This window comes from Hemibagrus wyckioides, linkage group LG19 (assembly GCF_019097595.1).
Source record: "Hemibagrus wyckioides isolate EC202008001 linkage group LG19, SWU_Hwy_1.0, whole genome shotgun sequence".
NCBI classification, from domain to species: Eukaryota; Metazoa; Chordata; class Actinopteri; order Siluriformes; family Bagridae; genus Hemibagrus; species Hemibagrus wyckioides.
The window spans coordinates 8,085,542-8,111,958 of record NC_080728.1 but is presented as its reverse complement, the minus strand read 5'-3'; the positions used below and the strand labels follow the sequence as shown (position 1 = coordinate 8,111,958).

The window sequence follows — 26,417 nt, the reverse complement described above, 5'->3', positions numbered from 1 at the left end:
GCTACAATTCACAAAATCTAACATAATGACTGTAACCTGAATGCTTTACCACTACGCAACATCAGGAGTTCAAAATGCATTATTATATACCATATTGCTTAATGAAGCAGTATTAAAAGCAACACATTTTCCTAAAATACGTAATTCAACAAGGTGCTAAAATGGTCTTATATTAATACATACACTAACTGGCCACTTTTATTAGTCACACTAATACACCTGCTCATTCATGCAATTATCCAATCAGCCAATCATGCAGATACAGGTCAAGAGCTTCAGTTCATGTCAAACATCAGGATGAGGAAGAGTACGATCTCGGTGACTCTGCCTGTGGCACTGTTGGGCTAGTTTAGAGAATTTTACAAACAGGTGCATAAAAGCGAAAGGATGGTTCTGTGCATGGAAATGCATCGTCAACGACGGGAAGGCTATGGACATTTATATTACAGCACATCCGTTTTTGTCTGAGACTCATCTCTGAGTGATGGGATCACAGTCCACACCTGTCTTCAGCACTGTCTGATGCTGATCTGATCACCAAACACGGACAAAATCGGAAAGGCAGTGTAGCTGGCTGTAGGGTATAAAAAACTAGCAAATCATCATGATGTAGATGAATGTATTAAGGTTACAGAGACAGCCATCTTGAACAACACAAATTGTGTTTTTCATATTAGCAATACCTCACGGCCCTCGTCTCTCCCACAGCTCCAAGGTGTTATTGTAGCAGAAATCGGAGTTATTGCATGATAATACACTTGCACATGGAGCTTACATTTGTAAATATGTAGTATACTATTTTACAAAATTGTTTTTGACATAGAGATTGCACCACTCATAAATATATGATGTACAGCATATGGTAAAGAACAGAGCATCTCTCTCTTTCTCTCTCTCTTTCTCCGTCTCTCTCTCTTTCTCTATTTGCAGACTGTCTACTCTGAAATGGCTCAAAAGAGAAGCTGTAGAAATCAATATTAGCAGTTTATAGCATATTGCTCCAGGTCTAGCAATATAAGCGCATGAAAGCACACACACACACACACACACACACACACACAAATCATGTGGATTTCAGTGATGTGTGTAATGCCTCCAGCCTGCTTTTTTAAACGATAGCATAGTAACTGGCTGATGCATATAATACCACTGGTCATTCATACACTTAAGGGCTTCTGATTAGTGAAATCAGATGTGCCACATACGCAAGAGGAAAAACACTAACAACTTATCATCAACAGTGATATAATAATACCTGAATATTAGCTTAGATGTAGTGTTGGAACAAAGCAAGACATTTCAGTTGTGTATTTTAGACGTAGACTAGACAAAAAACACCATTCTCGGCAGCTATAATCTCGATTTCTCTCTGAACGTTCATATTTCATGCTTCAAGACATCAGATTATTTGTTTTTATCTGGAAACCAACTTGAACTTGACAGCTTTTTTTGTAGCAAGATATATTCACAGGAAAATAAATAAATAAATATATCAAACATTCACAGCATCCAAACTTAATTAATATTTCCTTTAGAAGCGACTAGTGGCTAGTAAATAACATCTTGTCAAAGGGATGGTTACCCATAATGCACTGCTAGACTAGGCAGGTTTAACACAAATGTTTTGCAGCATTATTTCAGGTTTCTAACATTTAAAAGCGTAAACTGGAAGGGAGCTGATCTGTGGATGTCTCTCTCTTTCATTCTCTTTCACACACACACACACACACACAGACAGAGAGACAGAGACAGAGAGAATTGCAAAAAAACATCCAATTTGCATTGGACAATCTCACATTGCACATCTGTACATCACCTCTATACACACTGCATATATGCATAGACCTGCAGTAACACACACACACACACACACATATTCCATCAGCACCTAAAAGACAAGCAGGCGGCAATGTTCTATTTTCAGCCATTACCAGACAGAAATTAATTTGTCACCTTCCATTAGAAGCCTGATTCTGGAGCAGTGGCCCTGTCTCCTCAATTATCTCTGTCAACCACACACACACACACGCGCACACACACACACACACACACACGCACACACACACACGGAAAACCATTTGGCCTGACTTGTTCATAGAGAAAATGCTTTGCAAAGATGAATTAATGTTTTCGGAAAAGCTCTTGACAGGGTTGAGAGTGTGTGTGTGTGTGTGTGATTGTGTGTGTTTGTCTCTGTGTGTCTGTCTGTCCTATGTCTGTACCTGTCAATCTCAGAAAAAGAATGAGTGGCATACCAATCAATCTCCAGTAAGGAGGCGTGGCCTATGTACTTATCAATCTCCAGTAAGGAGGTGTGGCCTATGTACTTATCAATCTCCAGTAAGGAGGTGTGGCCTATATACCTATCAGTCTCCAGTAAGGAGGTGTGGCCTATATACCTATCAGTCTCCAGTAAGGAGGTGTGGCCTATATACCTATCAATCTCCAGTAAGGAGGTGTGGCCTATATACCAATCAATCTCCAGTAAGGAGGTGTGGCCTATATACCTATCAATCTCCAGTAAGGAGGTGTGGCCTATATACCTATCAATCTCCAGTAAGGAGGTGTGGCCTATATACCAATCAATCTCCAGTAAGGAGGTGTGGCCTATATACCTATCAGTCTCCAGTAAGGAGGTGTGGCCTATATACCTATCAATCTCCAGTAAGGAGGTGTGGCCTATATACCAATCAATCTCCAGTAAGGAGGTGTGGCCTATATACCTATCAATCTCCAGTAAGGAGGTGTGGCCTATATACCAATCAATCTCCAGTAAGAAGGTGTGGCCTATATACCTACCAGTCTCCAGAAAGGAGGTGTGGCCTATATACCTATCAATGTCCAGTAAGGAGGTGTGGCCTATATACCCATCAATCTCCAGTAAGAAGGTGTGGCCTATATACCCATCAATCTCCAGTAAGAAGGTGTGGCCTATATACCAATCAATCTCCAGTAAGAAGGTGTGGCCTATATACCTACCAGTCTCCAGAAAGGAGGTGTGGCCTATATACCTAGCAATGTCCAGTAAGGAGGTGTGGTCTATATACCTATCAGTCTCCAGTAAGAAGGAGTGGCCTATATACCTATCAATCTCCAGTAAGGAGGTGTGGCCTATATACCAATCAATCTCCAGTAAGAAGGAGTGGCCTATATACCTATCAATCTCCAGTAAGGAGGTGTGGCCTATATACCAATCAATCTCCAGTAAGAAGGTGTGGCCTATATACCTACCAGTCTCCAGTAAGAAGGAGTGGCCTATATACCTATCAGTCTCCAGTAAGGAGGTGTGGCCTATATACCCATCAATCTCCAGGAAGGAGGCGTGGCCTATAATCCTACCCCAGTCCTAATGTAGTCTTTCCACTCCTCAAATCTAAGCCTTTTCAAACGAGTTTTTTAATCGATTATTATTACATTTTAATGAATATTATTTCATTTTACACTTTGAAAAGTGCTCGTTTGTTGACACATTTTTGTACTCCAAGTACACAGTCTCCGTCCTAATTCTAGAAAATTCTCTAAACTAACTCGGCTCATTGAACTTTAGGCTGCATTTTAGAGAAACTATGTCCTGCCTCATTAACTTCTGCATTACTGGCAGATACGTCATTGCAAAACACTAACGCTAACGTGCCAACAACCTGATAGAACCACATGCAGCTGCTTCACACTACACAAATGAGATGATTTGGACGAGGGTTTCTTTTAAGGCACCTTTTTTTTTGCCCATACGCTGATGATGAGAGAAACTGCAGGTTGATGCGTAATATTCCTTCCTAAATTAGCTAGAAAATTGGCAGTAATCTAGAAATTATCATCTTGCTTTTATGGTTATTCTCCAATGTGTGCTGTCTGATAGCCTCTGTGTGTGCAGTGTAGCGATTTTATAGCCTCAGGTATATTTCACAACGTAATCACAAAAATTCTGATAAGCTCATAAGGCTGATCTGGTGAATGGGACTTTATGAGGCTGGGTTATAACAGCTTGGAAAGAAATATATGAATTTGAATATTCAGACCTCAAAACATCTCCTCAGTGAGAAGCAGCTGACCAGAGATGGTATAAGTATATGAAGCGGAAGCCTATTCATTTAGGCTTAAACCCCTATTGTGAAGAATTATTTTTTGTGTTGTTGTGATAACGATGAATTGTTTCTTTACTTTAAAAAATAGAATTATTGATTTATCGTTCAGTATGTGCAAATGTATGTATGTCAGTTTTTCAGTAGGCGGCTTATCTCTACAGTGTATGTGTGTGTGTGTATGTGAGAGAGAGAGAGAGAGAGCAAGAGCGAGCGTGTGTGTTCATGTACCAGTTACAAATAGTACATGCTTTTCAAGTGTTGATAAGAAGCGAGAGGTTTTAATTGGCGCACCTGTCTTACAGCCATCTGGAGCCTCTCGAGGAAATTCTTACTTAACGCATTCTAGCACACGCACACGCACACACACACACACACACACACACAGCCTTGTATTACTTGTGTTTGTTCAGGTATATCCAGTCCTTATTACTGTCTGTACATAAAGGTCTACTTACACCTAACCTTAATCTTAACCTTCAAAGTCTGTGTGTGTGAAAAATGTGATCTCCGTGACTATGTCCGTGACATGGTTGTTGCTGAGTATTTTAGAAAACTCCTCATCTCTTAAGAGAGTCTCTAGAGCTTATACAGAATGGTGAGGAAAAATACAAACACAAACAACATCTAGGTAGCATACAGAAAGCAGGACCACAGAAACAGCTCCACTATGACAATTTGGCAAAATACAGAGGAAAAGATGATGCTCTTTCTCTTCACCTCATGTTCAAGTATGCTGGTGTCATGTGATTTTTGAGGGCACATAGTGGTTCACTGGTTCAGCTGCGTTTAGTTATATATATATATATATATATGGATTATGTAAGTGGCAATTACAGTGTATGTAATGGTCCAGCGGTAGGATCCCATGCTCTCATTGCCATGGCCCGGGTTCGATTCCCGGATAGGGCGCTAACCCAGGCACTGAAGAGTTAACTCTCAGTGCCGGTCCCAAGCCCAGATTAAATGGGAGGGTTGTGTCAAGAAGGGCATCTGGTGAAAAACCTGTGGACCGAACGATCCGGTGTGGTGACCCTGAACAGGGAGGAGTCGAAACAACAACTACAATGTATTACGAAACAGCCTATAGTTAGATGTAATGTTGTGGAACGTCTGAAGACATCGGTTATTAAACTTCGCCACATCATAAAAAGATTTGCTTACCAAAGAAAAACATCACATTTTTATTATATAAACCTGTAAAGACTATGAGTGATTATAGAAACAATAACACATTAAAATAGGTGTGTTATCATTCTGACCAATCAGATTTGAGAATTTAATGTAGATTCCTTCATAATCCAGACGTCTCTAATTCTAATAATCTGCCTCCTTTTCCACCCAAAGGTTTAATATCATTTAAGCTTGACTAAAGATTTAGCTTATTTTTCGAAGACGCTCTACCTGGTGTTCACCGTCTATCGGTTTGAGGTATATTTACATTAGCCTTGTGATATTATCTGTTTATTACTTTAAAACTAAGCAGTGTGATGTGAAATGATGCGTTTCAGTAAATAGCACGCGTGTAAACAAAAACACAGCTGTCATGGCAAAATCACCAAACTGTGGCCAAATCAAAACCTGCCTGCAGGCTTCAATAGCTTCACACACACAACACACACACACACACACACACACAGCTCCGCCATGACACCTGCTTCCTGTTTACTGCTGAAATGTTCCGATTTTTTTGTCATTTTTTGTCATTTTGTCATTTTTCTGCCAGCAGACAGACAGTCCCAGTGTTTTTTTTCCCCCTAGTGTCTCACTTCTAAATTATATCACCAACTCTCTCTCTCTCTCTCTCTCTCTCTCTCTCTGTCTGTATATACTGTATATCTTCTACTCTATCTGTCTCTTCAGTTCGAATGAAAAGATTGCACTGGATGCAGGTAGGCTGTCAAACTGACATGCATGTTTGGAAAGCCTCATCCACTCTGTGTGTGAGTGTGTGTGTGTGATGGCATGTGTATGCACGCCATCAGGCTAGCTTCGCTGTCAGAGCAGGTTGTTCTGAAATAGCACCAAAGTCCTCCTACCCTCAATTACCGGTTACCAATAATTCCACTATTCTGGTGAAGTGCAGAGAGAAGAGAAGAGAAGCGGAGAGAAGAGAAGAGAAGAGAAGCGGAGAGAAGAGAAGAGAAGAGAGAATGTGGTCAAGACGAATAGGGGTGTTTGAGGATAGATAAATCACAATGGACCTGTCGGGATTGGTGTGTGTGTGTGTGTGTTTTAAAAGTAGTCTAGTCTAGATGTAAGAAAATATTGCGGACAGAAAGACAAAGAGAAGGAGGTATGAGAGATAAAGTTCTTTATCGGCACTGAAGGCAAGTGGTCAATATCGTCATCTTGTTCTCTCTCTCTCAGTCTCTCTTGCTCTCTCTCGCTCTCGCTCACTCTTCCCTTGTGTTCTAATCAAAAACTGTTGTTTCTCGGTTGGGGCAGCTTTTCGTGTAGCATTGCACGCTCTGGGGAAATAAAGGCTGTGTAATTCAGATAGGCCCTGTGAGCTCCTTGATTTGGGCTGAATTTGAGGCATCCTTGTTTGTGTCTTTATGACAATCCCATAATCCTCTGCAATTCCACGAAAAGGTTTAATAAACATGGGAGACCAAACACACTCTTAACTTGAGTACATTCACAAGTGTAAGTGCTTGTCTTGTACCTGAACACTCACTCTAACTTTACTACCTTGATGATCCTGAGGAAGACAGGGTTCTCAATTAAAACGCCACCCCATGGAAGAGACGTCTTCAGATGTGCATACTAAACAGCTAGACCCAAAGGAGAATAGAAAAGCTGTAACGTTTCCTTCTGTCTCGTCCCTCTTTCTGTTAGCTTGTTCATTACACACAAACATACACAAAGATGCAGCAGGACCATTACTCATATCAGACTCCAGCCAGCATCTTCAATTAAAAACCTGTAAGAATTTAATATCAAGCTCTAAATTTAGTCTGACATGCTGTGAAAGTAATAGTCACAATTTATTTATTTATTTATTTTGTGTATGTGTGTGTGTGTGTGCATGTGTGTTAGGACTTGATGTACTATGATTGAAGCAATAACTAATCACTGGATGTCGTGTTGTGTGTGTGTGTGTGTGTGTGTGTGCGGCGTCATCCTTCATGTTGCTCATACAGATTTGTCACACCAGCCACAAAGACGCTTAGGCTCACAGAATGACAACTGTTCTGCCACTGCTGTGAGGTAAAGCACAGGGGTTTAACATTTGAGTCTCTCTCTCTCTCTCTCTCTCTCTCTCTCTCTCTCACACACACACACACACGATGGTTAGAATGCTACACCATTTAACACTGGGAACATTAATACTCCATGAGCTCATTAGCATGGCCACATTAAGCTGCAGTGCCATCTAGTGAGACCACTGAGACCATGAATATTCAGGATGTGGGTGGGGCCCTCACACTGAGACAATAACCCAGCTGAGCTGAACTCTGTGCTCTGATGTGTAATTAAAACACACCATTCGGATTAAACCATTCAGAGGCTAAATGCATGGACAGAAATCGATATCACATTAGTATGTTATGCTCCTTTTTTCTGAGAATGCTGAACATATCTGTATTTTATTACTCTGTTGACTGAGCTTTATGATGCAGCTCATCCACAGAGCTCCATAACCTACTTTAGACTAGGCCTCATGGTGTAGCTCGTCAAGAGGGCTCCTTAATCCACTTTAGACTAGGCCTCACGGTGTAGCTCGTCCACAGGGCTCACAAATTCACTTTAGACTAGGCCTCACGGTGCAGCTCGTCCACAGGCCTCACAAATTCACTTTAGACTAGGCCTCATGGTGCAGCTCATCCAAAGGAGTCCCTAATCAATCAGCTCATCCACAAGGCTCCCTAACACACTCTAGACTGGTCCTCATGGTACAGCTCATCCATACAGCTTTCTAAACCCAATCTAGACTGCGTCTCAAGGTGTAGCTTGCCCACAAGGCTCTCCAACTAACTTCCTCAAAGCAGGCTCATCCACATAGCTATACAGAGTTCCTGTAACATGTTTTGCATTGCTCGGCATGGTGCATTTCATCCTCAGATCTCCCTAATACACTTTAGAATGAGCCATGATGTGCAGCTTGTCCACAGGGCTCCCTAACCCACTTTAGATTGAGCTCATGGTGCAGCTCATCTACAAGGCCCCCTAACCCACTTTAGATTGGGCTAGAAGGTGCAGCTCATTCTCAGGGCTCCCTAACCTACTTAAGACTGGGCCTCAGAGTGCAGCTCATCCACAGGGCTCCCTAACCCATTTTAAACTGGGCCTCATGGTGCAGCCCATCCACAGAGTTTTCTAAACCCACTTTAGATTGGGCCTCATGGTGCAGCTTGTCCATAGGGCTCCTTAACCCATTTTAGACTGGGTCTCACACTGCAGCTGATATAGAGCACTGCCTAACCCACATTCTTTCAATGAACTAATGGCTGGGAACAATCCACTGAGATGAAGGGGAAAAAAAACACCAATTGATTTGTGTCTAATGTCACTGCACAGTGGGAATGTTATAACTGGCTTGAGGGCATGCTGCCGTGGGCTTTCGGAAACTCTGAATACTCCTTATTAATGCACCTTATTTTAAGGGAGAGGAAGAAGAGTGAGAGAGAAAGAAAAGACTCAGATGTCACCTTTAAAAGATTCTAATGAAATCACACTTGCATGTAATAGAAATGTTTTGTATTTGCATGGAACAGTCAAGAGTTTTTCATTATTAATAGAAATTGAGGAGTTACATTCGGTCCAGACAAAAGGGTGCGTTTGATTAGTGTAAATGACATCTTGTAATGTTAACCTAGCATGCATGTGTTGTAGAGTGGTAATTACAAAGACGTATTTTCACCTGCTTGGTTTAAACAGTTGCAGTTTGTGTTTTGCTCTACACATCTGGTCTATACAAAGAATGATCATACATGAGAAGACAGTGAAACCATGGCAACGAGGAGTAAACTTGAAATAGCAGCGACTACTGGCTACCAATATATAACAATATAAGTGACTGATTATTTTGTCTCTATGTCATCATAGCCTGTAGATTTAATACCAATTTAGAGAACATCCTGAATCAATTTCATGAGAATGGCAAGATTTCAGAGCATATTTTCGTTCAAAGATCTTTGTTAATTTAATTTTTTCCCATATTTCCAATGCTAGATCATCAGCTTGTGATGTTCCAGATAGTAAAAACACATCTTTAAAAATGAATTTAATCTTCTCTTCTCTTCTCTTCTCCTCTCCTCTCCTCTCCTCTCTTCAATTTAATCTTAAGATCTATGAATCCTAAGAATCTCTTAATTTCAACATTTCTTATAGGCATAGTGTAATGTGTTAAACACTCTACCAGTGTTGTGTTAAGCTTATTCTACACTATGCTATTTATGTATTTAATTCCTAAAGCCTTCAGATGCTAAAATCCCTATTACTGTTGATTGACGTGGCAGACTTTAATTAGATTTATATATTTATATGTTAAAAAGTGGGATATAGAGAAGAACTTGAACAGAGAGCAAGGCTTTAACACGGATCATTAGGTTTTACAAAAAACATTAACAAAAGATATAATTAATTCAATATCCACATTTGGTGCTTTCTTTCTGATTTTTTGCTCTCTCCCTCTCTCTCACTCCCTCTCTCTCTCGATTATAAATGCTACTTATGGACTTGTCTGAGAAGTGCTGAGAAGAAAGAAAGACAACGAGCAGGACAGAGAGAAAGGATTTGACACATCAGACCCCTACAGTTGAAATAATTTAATCTTATACATTTAATAAACGTAGTTTTTATTCTCCCTCTCCTTCTCCCTCTCTCTCAAAGGTATAAATAGCCATGATTGGCAGGTCTGCTCCGGATGGTAATTAGCACGGTTGCCGGGGTGAAGGGGGCGGTTCCGTGTCTGTGGTGATAATGAGAGCAGTTCCCACGCGGCGGCCATGACGGTTCTGTAACGGCTCGGCCGGACCGGCATTCGGGCTCCATAATTATGGCCTGTTCTCTCTTTGAGAACATAATCGCCACAGAAAGATGCAATTAGCTGACAGGCGACTCGCCCCACCACTCCTCACCCAACCCTGGGGTTACAGTGCCGAGAAAGTGAGAGAGACAGGAAGAAATAATAGCCCCGAGTCAGCCATTCGACGGAAGGAGGATTACTCTCTCTCACACACACACACACACACACTTTTATCCTTTCTTATTTTATTCTCCCTTTGTTTCTTTAAATCAGAAAGGAAGTAATTAACTATGCAAATGGTGCTGAAGCTGGTAGTTATAATTGCACACATGCGTGCACACACACACACACGCACTTTCAAACAGAACAATAATCGGATCAGCCCCTCACATCTTTCTGCATGTGTGTGTGTGTGTGTGTGTGTGTGCATGTGCTCATGGAATGAAGGGTGAAATATTCACTAATGATTTTTTGCAAATATACATCAGCACACTTATCCTGTCTCCTTCTCTCCCGTTTTCTTTCTCTCTTCTCTCTATCTATCTATCTATCTATCTATCTATCTATCTATCTATCTATCTATCTATCTATCTATCTATCTATCTATCTATCTATCTATCTATCTATCTATCTCTCTCTTTCTCTCTCAGGCTCTTCTTCTCACTCTCTCATCACAGCTCTCTCTTCTCCCTCTAGCTGCTTCTCACTATCTCTCCTATTACCCTGTCATTTGCTCTCTATTTTTATCTCTCTCTCTTCCCTCCATCTTTTCTTCTCTCTCGGTCTTTCCTGCTCTCTCGACGATGCTTCACCGCATTCTCTCTCTTTTTTCTTTGTCTCTTTCGCAGTCTCTCTTTCCTTTTCTCATTGCTCCCGTTCTTTATCCGCCTCTTTCTTTATCTCTTTTTCACTCTCTGCTGCTTTTTCTTTCTCTTTCACCCCCTTCCCCATTTTTTTTTTTCAGATAGGCTTGATGTAATCTCAGCCTGAATCCTTTAGCACCTAATCTGCATATGCACTTGTTTTCTCCTGCTGCTGCTTCCCTCATGGAAAACACATGCACACACACTGTGATAGAGAGAGAGAGAGAGGGAGAGAGAGAGAGAGAGAGAGAGATGGATAATAATCACGTGCCCCACACTGCGTGATAAAAGTTTTCTTTTGCTTCCACATGTTTCCTTATGTTTCTTTTTCTTTTCCTTCTACATGTTTCTTGCCTGTCAATCAGTTGGTTGTCGGCGGTAACCTGCAGCAGGCTGCCGTGACGATGGCACTCTTTTGATAAAGTATGGCGCTTTGGTGTTAACTGAATCCCGAATGAGGAAGAGATGTTTCTATTTAAGGAACCACCTTTATTAAAGAAGCCCCGCCCACTCTCACTTCCCCCTCCACTCTATCTCACTTCTCTCTTTCTCTCTCTCCATTTCTCTTACCATCTATCTTTCACCAATCATGTCTTTCTCCACCTCTACCTCTCTCTATCCCCATCCCCTCATCTCTCTCTCTCTCTGTCCTGCTTTCGCTACCTCCTCTCCCTGCTTTCTAACCCCCCCTCTTTCTCTCTCTCTCTCTCTCTCTCTCTCTTTCTCTTTTCATCACCCTCTGTGTCTTCCTTGTGTATGGCAAGTCTTTAGGTCTTATCTTTCTGCCACATTTGTCACTTTCTCCCCTCCATCTGTCCATTATCATCTCTCCACTGCTGATCCACCATATTAAATGCGTTTGAACAAACAAGGGCCAAACAAACAAGTCTAACATCGTGTGTCAGATCTGAAGTAATCTAATGCACAGTGTGAACACAACCATGTATCAGCCATGTCAATTGTGTGTGTGTGTGTGCCTATGTGTTAGAAAAAAAGAACATCACATCTTCTTGTTTCTATTATGCATTAAGAAAGAAAATGGATAGCATGTGAAGAGGAAAAGAGAGGTGTAGATAGATAGAATGAGACTAAGAGAGAGAGAGAGAGAGAGAGAGAGAGAGAAAGAAAGGGAAAGTCAGTCCTCCTACCTTTGTATGCTCCCAGAGAGATCACTGGCATCCTGTCTGTGGTGGAAAGAGAGAGAAAGCAATATTAGTGAAAGTTCTTGAATTTCTTATTCCTGTGGGTCTGGTAAATATAGATGTACTTATTTGCGTGTGTGTTTCGTGAAATCATGCATGACCCTGGTGCATTAAAGCTTGCAAGATGACACTTCCTGCGTACTTTATACAGACACACAGTCACACACACACACACACGCACGGATACAAGTGCATTCACAGATCTGCTCACGCGCACATTACTCCCTCACACACACCTCACAGAGGGAGACAGAACAGACATATGGAGTGTGGTGAGCTGCTGACTTGACTGCGAAAGAGAGATGGTAAGAAGAGCGATGTAAACAGAGAAAAGAAAGCAGAAAAGGAGAGAATCTAATAGAAATAAATAGAAAGAGATGGAGAGAGATGTGTGTGTGCATGTGTGTGTGTATACACCATATTCCACACAGGAACAAATCAAGCAGAAATGAAGTAGAACAAAAATCTGCCATTGTTCCTTAAACCCAATCCAATTAGTCCCAGAAGGACAAAGACACAGCTTACGTTAAAGAAAACACACATGGAAAAGAAGGTGGAAAAAGAGAGAGAGAGAGAGAGAGAGAGAGAGATGGAGTCAATGCATGTTCTCAAAGAACAAATCAATCGGCACCAGTTCACGCTGGCCAACTCTGTGCGTCACTTAGTGAACACGAGCTCTCGCTATGAGCTCTCCCTCTCAGTCCAACACACACAACACCACTAACTGTGCTTGTGTGTGTGTGTGTGTACTTTCTGCTATATGTTAATAAATTGGCCCCTAGTCGAAAGCTCAGAGTCCGCACCGCTGCAGTTCTGACAGCACCCAGAGAAAAAAATGGCCACACGCCATCTATTCTATTCGCTTATTAATAATGAGCTCTTCTTCTTTTTTTCTCTCCTGATGAAACGAGAGAGATGAAAAACGACGGCATATGCCGTGCCTGGCGCACACGCACACAGAGCCCACATGCAGCCGGGACTTGCTTTTGCATTTCAAAGAGGCACAGCAAGACCACTGGCCGCTGTCAGCCTAATACAGACACCAACAACAAGGGCTGAGGAATAATGAAGAGAACACACACTCTCTCACATACACACACACTGGTGCATTTACTGTACCAGCACTCACACCCAAAGGTGAGAAATGACAGTGACCACAATAGGCATATTGAATGTATCACAGTACAGTCTAAAAGCCACGGAACACACAAACACACACTGCAAATACACAACTAGATTGTACACTATGGTGACATTAGCAACTAATTTCATAGTAAATTGGCTACACACACTCACACACACACACACACACACACACACACACACACACAGCCAGAGGTGAGGAAAGACAAAGTGACAACTTGCCAGCATGATTAAGGGATTGTGTCTTTCGCTACATTAGTGCCTCAATGATACACACACACACACTAAATACACTGTTGGCCTGTCAGCAACGAGACTGATGGTGTGAACAGCTCACCATTTTCGCCTGTTCTCCCAGCGCTTGATCAACCCACAGTCCGACACACACAATTCGGCTAATTCAGTTAATTTATACGAGCTAACCGTGGCTAACGGGGCAGAACTAATTGCCATTTGGAGTTAAACTTCAGCATCTGCTGAGGGACACTTCACCGAGCAAGTGCTACATTCTCCGCTCGTTTCTTAATGTAGCTGAAAACACTCTTCTCAGTTCGTAAGGAAAGTGCCTCATCAAAAATAATGTAGGATGCTGAGATGGGAAAGAAATGTCTCTTTTTTTCCCTCTGTCTGTCACTCTGTAGTACTTTTCTCTTTTCCACATCAGTTGTCATTATCGTTTTCTCCGGAAACCGAACCATCTGTGTGTCAGGGAACGCATTTTGTCTTTTAGCTCGCTCTCTCATCAACACACACACAATAAATATTAGGTCATGCTGCATTTGTTCCATGAACATCATCGTTTATCTAGCAGAGATTTGACTTCTTCTGACATGGTGTGTAGCATATTATCATCATTTATAACCAGCCACAAATTTACAGCAAGATGTGAATCTTTTGAGCTTTTTCAGTGCGTCACTCCAAACACTAGCTGGCTAACGCTAACACCGAGTCTCTTACTCCTTCACTTTTATATACGAAAATACACCCAGGATTAGCTGCTAGTCCACTACAGCGCTGTCAAGCTACACACAGTAAAATTATTAGCCAGAATTTTCTGTTTATTCATTGTTATAGCTAACTAATTACTGTTAAAAACAGAAGCTTCAATTTGCTAGCTCATGAAGCAGAAGTTACAAAAAATATGTAAGAGTTCGCAAAGCTTTCTGAACTCTAAATGCTATAAAAATGCTTTTTAATAACCGGACCATGATGTTATCGCTTTGGAAACATGGTCAAAAGCACGGGATAAATTACAAATGAGTGCAACATGCTAAAGACTCTACAGTCTAACCATTGCTAGCTGTAAACCGATTAGCCAGAATTAGCCGGAATTTTCCATTTCTCATCAAGAAATCAAGCTGTGTGTAACAGCTGTAAAATGCCAGCTAGCTAGGTGTCCAAGTGCTAGGAGGTTTTTTATATCCTGACTGTGCAGATGGCATATGCTGTCTTTTGTCACTAGATAGAGTAGTAGCTAGCAGGCAGCAGAATGGTCTAGATAATACAGACCACCAGAATCTGGTTTTAATGTAAGTAGACTGGATAGATTGTTGGATAAATGACGGTGTTCATAGCATCATTAAACACAATCTAATACACACTGTTAAACGGTTTATCAGTCCCTAATTTATTGATAAAGAAATCAGTTAGAAAGCAATTTGTCCAACCTGAGAAATCCTAATAATGCCTTCATAGGTAGAACACAGGCTTTATTTTTAAAAAATAATTTAAATAAATAAATAAATAATAAAAATGTCAACATTTACTTTTATTTACTTTAACCCATTATTATTATTATTATTATTATTATTATTATTATTATCCAGAGATTTTAGCAGGAACTTTGTAAAATCTGAAAAAGAAAAAAAGCCTTCCACAACCTAGCCACAAAACCATTGGCTGTTGAACATGGCAAAGAGCATTTGGATCCAGTTTAGGATAAGTTATAATTTGCGGCTTGTGTGTGTGTGTGTGTGTGTGTGTGTAAGTGCCAAGGCTGAGGTCATTCCAGCTGTGCAGTGTGTGTGACTGAGCGTGTGTGATTTGATCAGGCCAAACTAAAGCTGATACTCCCACAGCGCTTGCTCAATCTCTCAAACTGTGTGTGAGTTGAGTACAGGTGTGGTACTGGAAACATGAACAAACTGCGTTTAATCTGAAATCATTGTTGGATCTGCACGCTGGACCACCGAGTGCAATGTGAACTGTGAACTCTGGGTAACCTCACCAACCATTTTACTGCATTAAAACCTAGTGGACTTGAAATAAGGCAATGAAAAGAGTAAATTAAAGCAGAGACACAGGAAGTGGGGTGTTGAGGATGCTGTAAGAGAAAAAATTCAGCTTTCCTTTTAAGAATGGATAGTTAACAGTTCTGCAAGAAGAATAAAAGATCTGCCATATAGACATAGGCTAAACCTTTACTATATTGTAATAATGTATACACTGATCAGGCATACCATTATGACCACCTGCCTAATATTGTGTCAGTCCCCCTTTTGCTGTCAAAACATCCCTGACCCGTCATGCACTGTGTATTCTGACACCTTTCTATCAGAACCAGCATTAATTTCTTCAGCAATTTGAGCAACTGTAGCTCGTCTGTTGGATCGGATCACACGGTCCAGCCTTCACTCTCCACGGGCATCAATGAGCCTTGGCCGCCCATGACCCTGTCGCCAGTTTACCACTGTTCCTTCCTTGGTCCACTTTTGATAGATACTGACCACTGCATACCGGGAACACCCCACAACAGCTGCAGTTTTGGAGATGCTCTGATCCAGTGGTCTAGCCATCACAATTTGGCCCTTCGTCAAACTCACTCAAATCCTCACACTCGCCCATTTTTCCTGCTTCTAACACATCAACTTTGAGGACAAAATGTTCACTTGCTGCCTCTAATATATCCCACCCACTAACAGGTGCCATGATGAGGAGATCATCAGTGTTATTCTCTTCACCTCTCACTGCTCATACCAGTCGATGTACCAGTGCTCTGTAGACCTAGATACGATGCTTTGTTCAAAAATATGCAAATGAGGCATTGACATACTTTGAAATGAGCCATCTTTAGGCAGTATGTATACAGTGTAGGGCTAAAAATATAAGATATTACTGAGTTACTAGAAAATATACTACAAAATATAACACTGAGTTAATCAGAAAACGGTCAAATTACTTGAATGATCAAATTTTTACCAAAACTGTATGTTCTAATTTTTTAACACAGCGTGTTAGCAGTTTATAATCTTCCTCCTCTTAGAACTCGAGTTTTTATATTTCATTCTGGCTAAATAGCTATGTTTAATATAACACACAAAACATCAGAAGCTTGGGGACATGTTAACATTCAGTGTAGTCTAAGCAAGCATGAATTACCCTGAGACAACAGCAAAACTCGCATGAGTGAACAGTAAAGGAGGAAACATGCCCTGGTGAGCTCAGTTGGTCCGTTAGCTCCGAACTGACGAGAGGAACTGACACGTTTTAATGTAGACATAATGCAAAACAGCTTAACCATACTGTAGGATATGAATCATATTGCAGCTGTCCCTATAAATTATGCACATACTGGAATTTTTTTGTCTTAACACAAATGCACATTTGCTACCTAGCATTGGCTAGTAATGAAATCAAGTCAATGCTAGCTTGCGCTCTGAATCAGTGGGCTGGTTAGCAGGTTTATTGGAGTTTATTGAAGGTTACAAGTCCAGTATGAATCCTGTTTATAATTGATCCCAAAATCCACATAAGCTCTTTATTTAGGTATAATTGGACGTTTCATATGATTTGCAATAGAAATTGAATGTTGTAACGGATAACCAGGCAAAAGTATCAACTATCAGGCAAAGGAGATGAAGAGAAAGGTAGGAGAGCATTGCTAAAAGAAGGTCTTTATTGAATCATTAAAGATCTCAGTGACCAAAATCTCTTATCTAAAGCACCGTAATTAAAAATCGCACCTTTAGGCTAAAGTCAGTAATAGTGATAATTATGAAGCAAACGCTCATCAGTCACTTTCATTCTGCCGTGACACCAGTTAGTGGCCTATAAAGTAACTGGGTCATAGAATATGGGGTGTATTAATGAGCTTCACAGGAAGGCAAACTGGGATGCGCACATTAAAGCAGCCCTCCTCGAGTCAAAGCCATCAGCTCACTCCACTTTGCCTCGTTACACCACCCATTTCTGAAAAAGTATTGAGTGAGAGAGAGAGAGAGAGAGAGAGAGAGGAAGGAGGTCTGAAATACAGTGATAGGCCTCATTTGACATGAAGCGCTTAAAGGATGCATTTACTCATGTAAACCCAGATTTCTCTCACTCTCACTTTCACACACAAAACACACACACACACACACACACACACACACAGCAAGTTACATAAGCTTAAGGGGAAAATGAAATCTCATTCATCATTCTGCCTCTCTCACCATCTTTCCTTCTTATCTTTCTTTCAACTAAGCTCCATTACTCATCACCCCCACAGTCAAAAGTTTATGAGGCATTATAGTCCTAAATATTACAGTATTCTTCCATAAATAACATGCCTTACAATGCCTGTGTGTGTGTGTGTGTGTGTGGGACAGTTATAAGAATATAAGTTTTATTCGGAATCACATTCACAATTTGAGTAAAAACACAGTAAAAAATATAGAACGTGAAAATATTCAGATAACAGACACGAAAGTCCAAAGTTTTAAAGACTTAATACAACTAACAACAATCACGCAAGGTCATACATTTGGTATCGACAACAAATGGAACGAGGAATATCTATTGTGTTTTCATTATTTTCAGAGAAGTGCTAAGTACCTTAAAAATTATTTGACAACATTTCATTTTTTTTTATTGCAGTCAATATTAAAATATTGATATATTGTATGTTTTTACTAATATTTAAATATTCACAGAGTTTATTTTTTAGAATAATAATTAAGTCACCACATGGGAAATGTCCATAACATGTACCTATATGTTAACCCACTGAATTTTCCCCTCAGTGTCTTTACATATTAAATATACTGATGTAATAACTGGCAACTCAATGTATGTGCATGTGTATATCCAGCCTAGGGTTAGACAAAAATAAAGCCTAGCATCTATTGTACTCCAACTTCCACGCTTACCTCAACACACACACACACACATTCGCAGCAGTGCATTACCTGATGGCAGGACACTGGAGGTCTGCCAAATAGCGATCCTGCCAAATAAAACTTCTGCCAAATAGCGCCACTGCCAAATAATGACCCGCCCGAATAACACAGCAATTCTCCCGCTGACACAGGACCTGACACGAGGAAGCATCTCCAACTGAGCGGATCAGACACACACACACACACACACACACCATGTGCACTTACACACTGCTTTTTCCTGGCCACTTTTCTCTGCCTATTACTCCAGCGATATACAGATGACTGACCTCAAGCTTTTGCCCTATATGTGCATGTTGTATGTTTGTGTGTGTGTGTGTGTGTGTGTGTGTACACAGTAAGACAGTGGACGGGAAAGCATCCTGCCATGGGGAGTTGCTGCTAGCTTTGGGCTGCATTAAGTGCCCTACTTCTGTTACAGCTTTACTCCTACACTACATACACACACACACACACGCACAAAGAGGAACACTAACCAAACTCACAGCTACACACCCACTCCATATAGACCCTTCTGTATGTGTGTGTGTTTCGTTCTGTCAGAGAGAGAGAGAGAGAGAGAGAGAGAGGCTAGCAAAATAAGTGCATTCAACCATACAGCTTATGCTCTTGAGCAATAAGGGCCTCTTAAAATGAAACACTCACACTCACACTCACAGTCACACACACACACACACACAAACACAAACCTCAGCAACAGCAGCTGTGCACTGTAATAAGAGCGCTCTGGGACTGCTGGTGAAATGAACAGACGCTCATGGGCAGATTTCTCACTATAAGACCCCAGACAGATCCCAGTTAGTAATGCTAGAACAGTACGCTAATTAGCACAGCGCTTCACAGGTCCATCACGAGCGAGGAAAAAAGGAATGAGCCTTTTCAATATTAAAGTTGCCAGAGCTGAAAAAAACAACAATACATTTTGAAAAGAAAAGAAAGGACAAAATGATACTAAAATAAAAATACACAATTTTAATGTGTATCTTAAAAACACTAGACCTCAGTGCTAGAAATGCTAGCAGTGTCAGCATGTGTGAAGTCTGGCTCCGCAGCCTCAGCTACATCACTCGAGTTCACCATTTATCGGCAGAGATTTTTAATCATACTCATTTTTTCCCCCTCATGATTCTCATGAATGTATTTTCTAAAATATAAAGAAAATAGTTGTCTCATTTAAATCACATCAAACCTGACCAGGCAGTTACTAAGGATGCTGTAAGAGTATTGTGCAGTGCTGTACATTAATCATAATGTTCCTGGTTAGCATAAATCAGATTAACAGATAAACACACTGGTCAGTGCTTGAGTCATGCCCAAAGACGATTAAGAGCTAACATTTAGGGTGCATCCCAAACCACATACTTATGCACTGTTCTGTGCCATTTCGCATGTTTCAACAAGTACATGATCCTAGACACTTCATGTACTCAACTCTTGCAGGTTTGCTAATGTAGCAGAAGATGGGTGGGGCTACCAGATGCTGACACTGAATGAAAAGTTTTTTTAAAAATGTCTTTTATATTAGCCCACATTGTATGATTTGTTTTCCGACATTTAAAAAATTCACTGTATTCTGCTAAAGAGAGCAGCGTCACATTACATGCATTTGACTTCATTTGCCCTCGACTTATACTTCCTTTACAAGACTTATACTTTCTTTAAAAGAAAAGAATCAAACGTTTCACCTGAGACAATACTAACCTTCTAAGTAAGTAAGTACATAGTGCACAGTGTGTGTTGTATGTCATATAGGACACGTATAGGACAAGGTTTTTGTCATTAGATCTGTCACTTCCTGTTTTCTGTGTCATAGCTTCACCCTATCACCTGTAGGTCTTTAGTTAGCCCACGTTTTCATTAGAAGTCCCAAGAGTTTCTTGTCTACCTGTGTGTGTGTGTGTGTGTGTGTATGTATAGCTCTTCTCTGCTCTAGCTCTTAGGGTGACTTTGCTGGTAAGTTAGAGAATGCTGGTTTGACAAATCATTCTGTTTATTTGCCGGTCCAAATGTAAATGTTGATCATTTTTACAGCTTTGTTTCTCTCATTTTTTGTTTTTCCTCTGGATGTGTTGAAAAAACTGTCAAACAATGAAGCCTTACAATATATATGGTGGCCTAATACAGATAATAATAATAATAATAATTATATATATATATATATATATATATATATATATATATATATATATATATATATATATATATATATAAAATATCTGTTTTTATTTAATATTATATATGCTATTCAGGGATGGCAATAACTGTAACACTATTTTAATCTTTTTTATTTATTTTTTATTTAGTGTACATCTACTTTAGGATTCAATTTTATTCATTTGAGATTAAGCTAAACACAAATTAAGTTTTAATATAATTATATATTAGTTTGTTCATAACCAAATCTGGATAAGAGGATTCCAGCCAAAAAGAAAAAAAAACATATTTAAATTTGCTATGGTATAATAGGATAATAAATGTTTAATAATTAGGTAATAATAGAATGAATATAAACTCTGAATCATTGTTGAAAAAAATGAAGAAGAAGAAGAAGGAGAAATACACATTATGAGAGCACATTATTAGAAGGATCAAGTGTTATAGCTAAACATGACCTATTACTAATAATCTCCACACCGAACCTGCAATACATGTTTAATAAGTCTGTCTCCCTCTCTTTCTCTTCCCCTCGTTCTCAGTACGGTCATGAACTTGGATGTCACCCTGAATTTGAAAGGGCGGTCTGGGTAAGAAATGTCAGCGCTTAATCCTCTTTAATAAGATCATATGATGATTTCATCTCTGATTATAGTTTAAATTGGCCTTCATATGAGCATCGTAATCCCATTGTTCCTCAGGGACCGAGCTGAGTGATGATCCTCTGAGAGCCTGGGCGCTTTATGAACCGTTTCTGCACTTTTGGCCATGACATTAAAGCGAGGATGAACTTTAATAGCACAGAGGGAAAAACCGAAAAGTATTTCTGTGATCTGATAGGATAATTCACAAGGACTGCTTATCCATGGCCGGCTTTCTTTCACTAGGTCTTATCGAAGATCTACCAGAGACTTGTAAACTGCTCTTAAAGACAGACTGTTGTTCCTCAGTGCTTTCTTCGACTATTAAAAAAGATTTGTGTACACTTGCAGGGCTTGTCACACTGAACGCAATGCAGGATTAGACTGTGATGTCATGCCTTAATAAACTTGCAATTCCCAAACCACAGTGCTGTTTTTGATTGCTCTTAAGCTGGGAGATCTTACACACATGCATAAACACAACTGGAGGGAAGGACAAGCTTGATAATAACACTCTTCGCTTGTTTGCACACAGCACCACCGAACCCACTGAGAGAATACGAAAAATGAGTGAGCATTGGAGAAAGATAAAAGTTTAAGGTACAAACAAACCGTGGCAATTAGCAGAGCTGCATTCATCCATGTGTGTTTGTGTATGTTTAGGGGATGGTTCAGTGGTGTAGCAAGCATTCGAAAGAAAAAAAACGCAGGCATTTCTAAATTACCTGAGCTATTTAAATTGGGTTTTAATGAAGAGTACAGCGCTCAAGTAGAGAGAGAATGTCAGTGTGTATGTGTATGTGTGTGCGTTTAATGAAAAAAAAAAAAAAAAGCAAAGGCATTGAGCAGTTTCCCGGTGCAGAGAAGAGGGGAAAAAAACAGTGCTGGCAACGACACAAAACACACTTGAAATCCCCGTGAGAGCCAATCAGCAAATCAGTATCAATTAAGCTGGAGGAGCCGACAAAACGGACAAGTCGCTTTGTTTTAACTAATGAAGTCTGCTGAGAATCCACACACACACAGCATCCCTGAAACAAGAGCAAAGTATGCCACAGATGGCCACAACTCCCTTTGCGGGGCACATACATGCAAATAAAAAAGAATGATCAGCCATAACATTAAGGACATTATCAACAGTTACATTATTTACTGTCTAGTGTCACCCATTTTCTATCTGAGCCTGGTTCCTCTGAAGGTTTCTCCCTCATATCATCTTAAGGAGTTTTTCCTTGCTACCATCACCTCAGGCTTGCTCATTAGAGATAAATGTAAGGGATAAATAGTAACTTTATCATTTTTTCTACGTTTCTATTGTTCTGTAAAGCTGCTTTGAGACTACGTCCATTGTTAAAAGAGCTATACAAATAAATTGAATTGAATTAAACCCCTTGTGCTGCCAGAACAGCTCTGACCTGTTGAGACATAAGACCTCTGATGATGTGCTGTGGTATCCAACACTAAAAGGTTAGCAGTAGATCCTTTAAGTCCAGTAAATTGTGAGGTGTGGCCTCCATGGATCAGAGATCCACAGATTCCTTGGACCACTATGGGAGTGTACTGACCACTGCATACTGGAAACATCCCCCAAGACCTGCTGATTCGGAGATGCTCTGACCCAGTTGTCTAGCCATCACAATCTGTCCCTTGTCAAAGCTCAGATCCTTAGCTTTACCCATTTTTCCTGCTGCCAAAACATCATCTCTGAGAAATGACTGTTCAATTGCTGCCTAATATATCCCACCTCTTGACAGGTGGCATTGTAACAAGATAATCAATGTAATTCACTTCAGCTGTCAGTGGTGTTAATGTTATGGCTGATCAGTGTGTGTGTGTGTGTGTGTGTGTGTGTGTGTTTATGTACACACTAAATTGAACGAAAGAAAGAAATAAAGAGCAGAAAGGAAAACTCCAACTCACCCTGTCATGAATTATAGGACAGACAAACGGACAGAGGTGCAAATTCTCTTGTTTTATGAAAACCTATGTAGAATTATGCACAGACTACAGCATTAGGCAATATTTGGAAAGAGCCATGACTAGATGAGGAAAAATAAAGCAGGCTGTGGTCAAAGCACTAATCAAAACAGACATGGAAGTACTGGAATCATTAATCATCATATATAAAGGTGGTAGTTGAGTGTCATTAGAAATCAGATCACCAGAAGAGGATGTGATGAGTTGGAATCTGCAAGCCATAATTAAAGGAACCTAAATGCTTTATATTATAATACTGCTATACTACTACTACTACTAATAATAATAATATATTATTGTATAATAATAATAAAAGTTTCATTATTTATAATGTTATTATAATTGTATTTATTATTATTATTATTATTATTATTATTATTATTATTATTATTAATAATAATAATAATAATAATAATAATAATAATAATAATTATTATTATTATTATTATTATTATTATAACAACAACTCTTAAGTGCTTTACATGGGAAGATAACTAATATAAGATGATAAGTTTAGTAAGAATATGTTTAAAGCAAAAAAATATATAATTAAAATATAATAAAATATAAATAATGAAATAACATGGATTAGAATTTAATATTGTTTGTGTTGTTGTGCATATACCAGGGATCACTTGCATGATGAGAGTTAATTTATTAATTTTGAAAAAGTAAATGATGTCAGTACAGGCAGATCAACTTCTGAGTTTTCTGGATTAACTACTAAAATACTGTTCCAGGTCAATAAGAGCCTTCAGGACACTAAGAGCCTTCATGAAGAACTCAGTGGCTGCTGGATGACCACTCTAGCAGCTGATTTGCCCAGGTCACTATCGAGTGGCATATATAATGAAGGGACATTGTGGTTGCATTGCTGAGACTTTGCCTTAACTCCCTCAACCTGATCATCCCTCAGGATGAGAAAGAGTTAAACTACCTTTCACTACCTCCTACCTGCCAGTGAATGAGGGAACAATATAAACAGAATAGGAATGCATGGCAAGTGTGAATCTGTAATAGGAGGCAAACTCTTGTGCAGGGATACTCTACAATTTTTCAGACTAAGATCCACAGCAAGGGCATTCAGCCCGATGCCTGACTGCTAATAAAACTTGATCAATACAAAGGCTGAACTACCACAAAGCCATATACAAGAGGCGTGTTGAGCATCTACAAAAACCTGAGGATTCCCCGATTACAGGGGAACCAGAACGACAGCAAAATCTGACTAAGTAGGACAGGTCCTGAAAAGCCAACCGAATAGGAAGAATAGGATCAAAGCTTGCCAGTCAACAAGAATCCAGCTGGCACAAGAGATGAAATGTCAGCTGCTGATATCCAGAACAGAAAAAATCTCATGGAGCATTTCACCCCAAATGCGACATTTAGAGACTGTACAATGGGCCAAAATAATCCACTACCTCGCTGAGACATGAAATATTCAGCAGTATATCCAAGCAATGCTGCTTACGGATGAACTGATAAAACAATGCTGCAAACTTACAGGAGACATGGATAGCAGAATCCGGAGGTGCTATGAAAGAGGAAGTGGCAGGATAAGCACTTCCATAGCATATATTACTAGAAAGATTGAGAAAGAGGTAGCTGCCAAGGGTAAATCTATGAAGGGCTGGTAAACCCAGCTGCACTAATAATTCAGTACTTAGTAGAAGGATTCAAACAGTAAGCAGAAAAATTGTGCACGGACAGCATGCACTGTACAACCAAGTGCGAGGGAATCCAAACAAAAGAATATGGGTTAAGACCAAATAGAAGCAACCAAAAATCCATTGGGACTCGGGATCCAGACAGATGACAAGTAAAAGCACACTAACCAAACATGATGATCACAAGGCAATAGATAAGGAGGTGCAGTTATGGTGTGAGAAACGGTAATCCCGAGAGATATCATCAGAGGAATGGAATATGAAAAGCCAGTGATACACTCAGGAATGAAAGAGGAACTAGAGAGAATGTGAAAGGTTAAAACCATGATAGTCCCACTGATGATAGGAACACTCAGGACTGTGACCTCCAAATTTAAGACTTGGCTCTGACAGATTTCAGTCTGTAACAGTGTAACCTTAGAATGAGCAAAAATATAGAACCTGGAAAATCACTCCAAACCATATACAGTGTGTATTTCATAAGTAAAAAATCTTTCAGGAGGTCTAATATGGATGCACAAAGTGGACAAAGAAGGAAGGTAAGAGTTATTGCATCATAAATATAACAGCCTGTAAGCTTTCAGTATGCAAATACAGGTCATGAAACGCTAGAATACCAGGGGAAGGAAGGGTGTGTCCAATTTGCATAGTAAAGATAAAGAAAGAGTAAAGATTCAAGTCGTCCTGTGGAAGTGATACAACTTACAAAGATAGATAGATCGATAGCTAGCTAGACAGACAGACAGACAGACAGAAAGACAGACAGACAGACAGACAGATAGATAGATAGATAGATAGATAGATAGATAGATAGATAGATAGATAGATAGATAGATAGATAGATAGATAGATAGATACTTTCTTCATCCCAATGGGAAATTTAAAACTTCCAGCAGTATCCACAAGCATAGGTAATAAAGTAATAAATGAAAAAATAAAATAGAAATATAATAAAAAATACTAAATACTAGAAATTAAGGGTACAAAATATAACAAAAATTTAACAACTAAAATATAATAAAATCAAATATGACAAAAAATACTAAATAATAGAAATGAAGGGTAGAAAGTATAACAAAAATATAACAACTAAAATATAATAAAATAAAATATAACAAAAAATACTAAATACTAGAAATTTAGTGAAGATAGAGAGAGATAATAAGTAATGTGCAAAAACTGAGTATGTGCAAGAACTATATTAAGACCTAGGCCTCAAGTTTAATATAAAGGAAACCCATAATAACTTTGATTTAAATAACAATAACTATTCGATATTAAAATAAATAAAAATAAACACATGCTGGATTCACAAATACAATCTAATATTGTGTAATAATATAATCAGATATTAATACAATAAGCCTGGAGCTGTGAAATCTCTAAAATCGAGTTATGATTGGCCAAGCGGGAAATTTTTGATAAACCACCAGAATAAGTTTCTGGATTCAGGGCTCTCAGATCTGTTCACAATTAATCACAAGCTTCATTACTGAACACAAACAAACGAAAATATTCAACGGTAGTTTGGTTTATGTAAATGATTAACGAAGCGTAA

General features: G+C 39.5%; 1 protein-coding gene and 1 long non-coding RNA gene across 2 annotated transcripts in view; one reads left to right on the top strand and one right to left on the bottom strand.

The window, feature by feature from the left end:
• Positions 1 to 21,790, top strand: part of LOC131370161 (uncharacterized) — a 47,987-nt gene extending 26,197 nt beyond the window's left edge. The window contains exons 2-3 of the long non-coding RNA XR_009207388.1: positions 21,117 to 21,164; positions 21,276 to 21,790. This is a non-coding gene — a long non-coding RNA (uncharacterized LOC131370161). The remainder of the gene's footprint in view (positions 1 to 21,116; positions 21,165 to 21,275) is intronic.
• celf2 (cugbp, Elav-like family member 2) overlaps positions 1 to 26,417 on the bottom strand; it is a 165,995-nt gene that overhangs the window by 119,176 nt on the left and 20,402 nt on the right. The window contains exon 2 of the mRNA XM_058417304.1: positions 12,068 to 12,103. Coding sequence (XP_058273287.1) covers positions 12,068 to 12,103 — 36 coding nt within the window. The remainder of the gene's footprint in view (positions 1 to 12,067; positions 12,104 to 26,417) is intronic.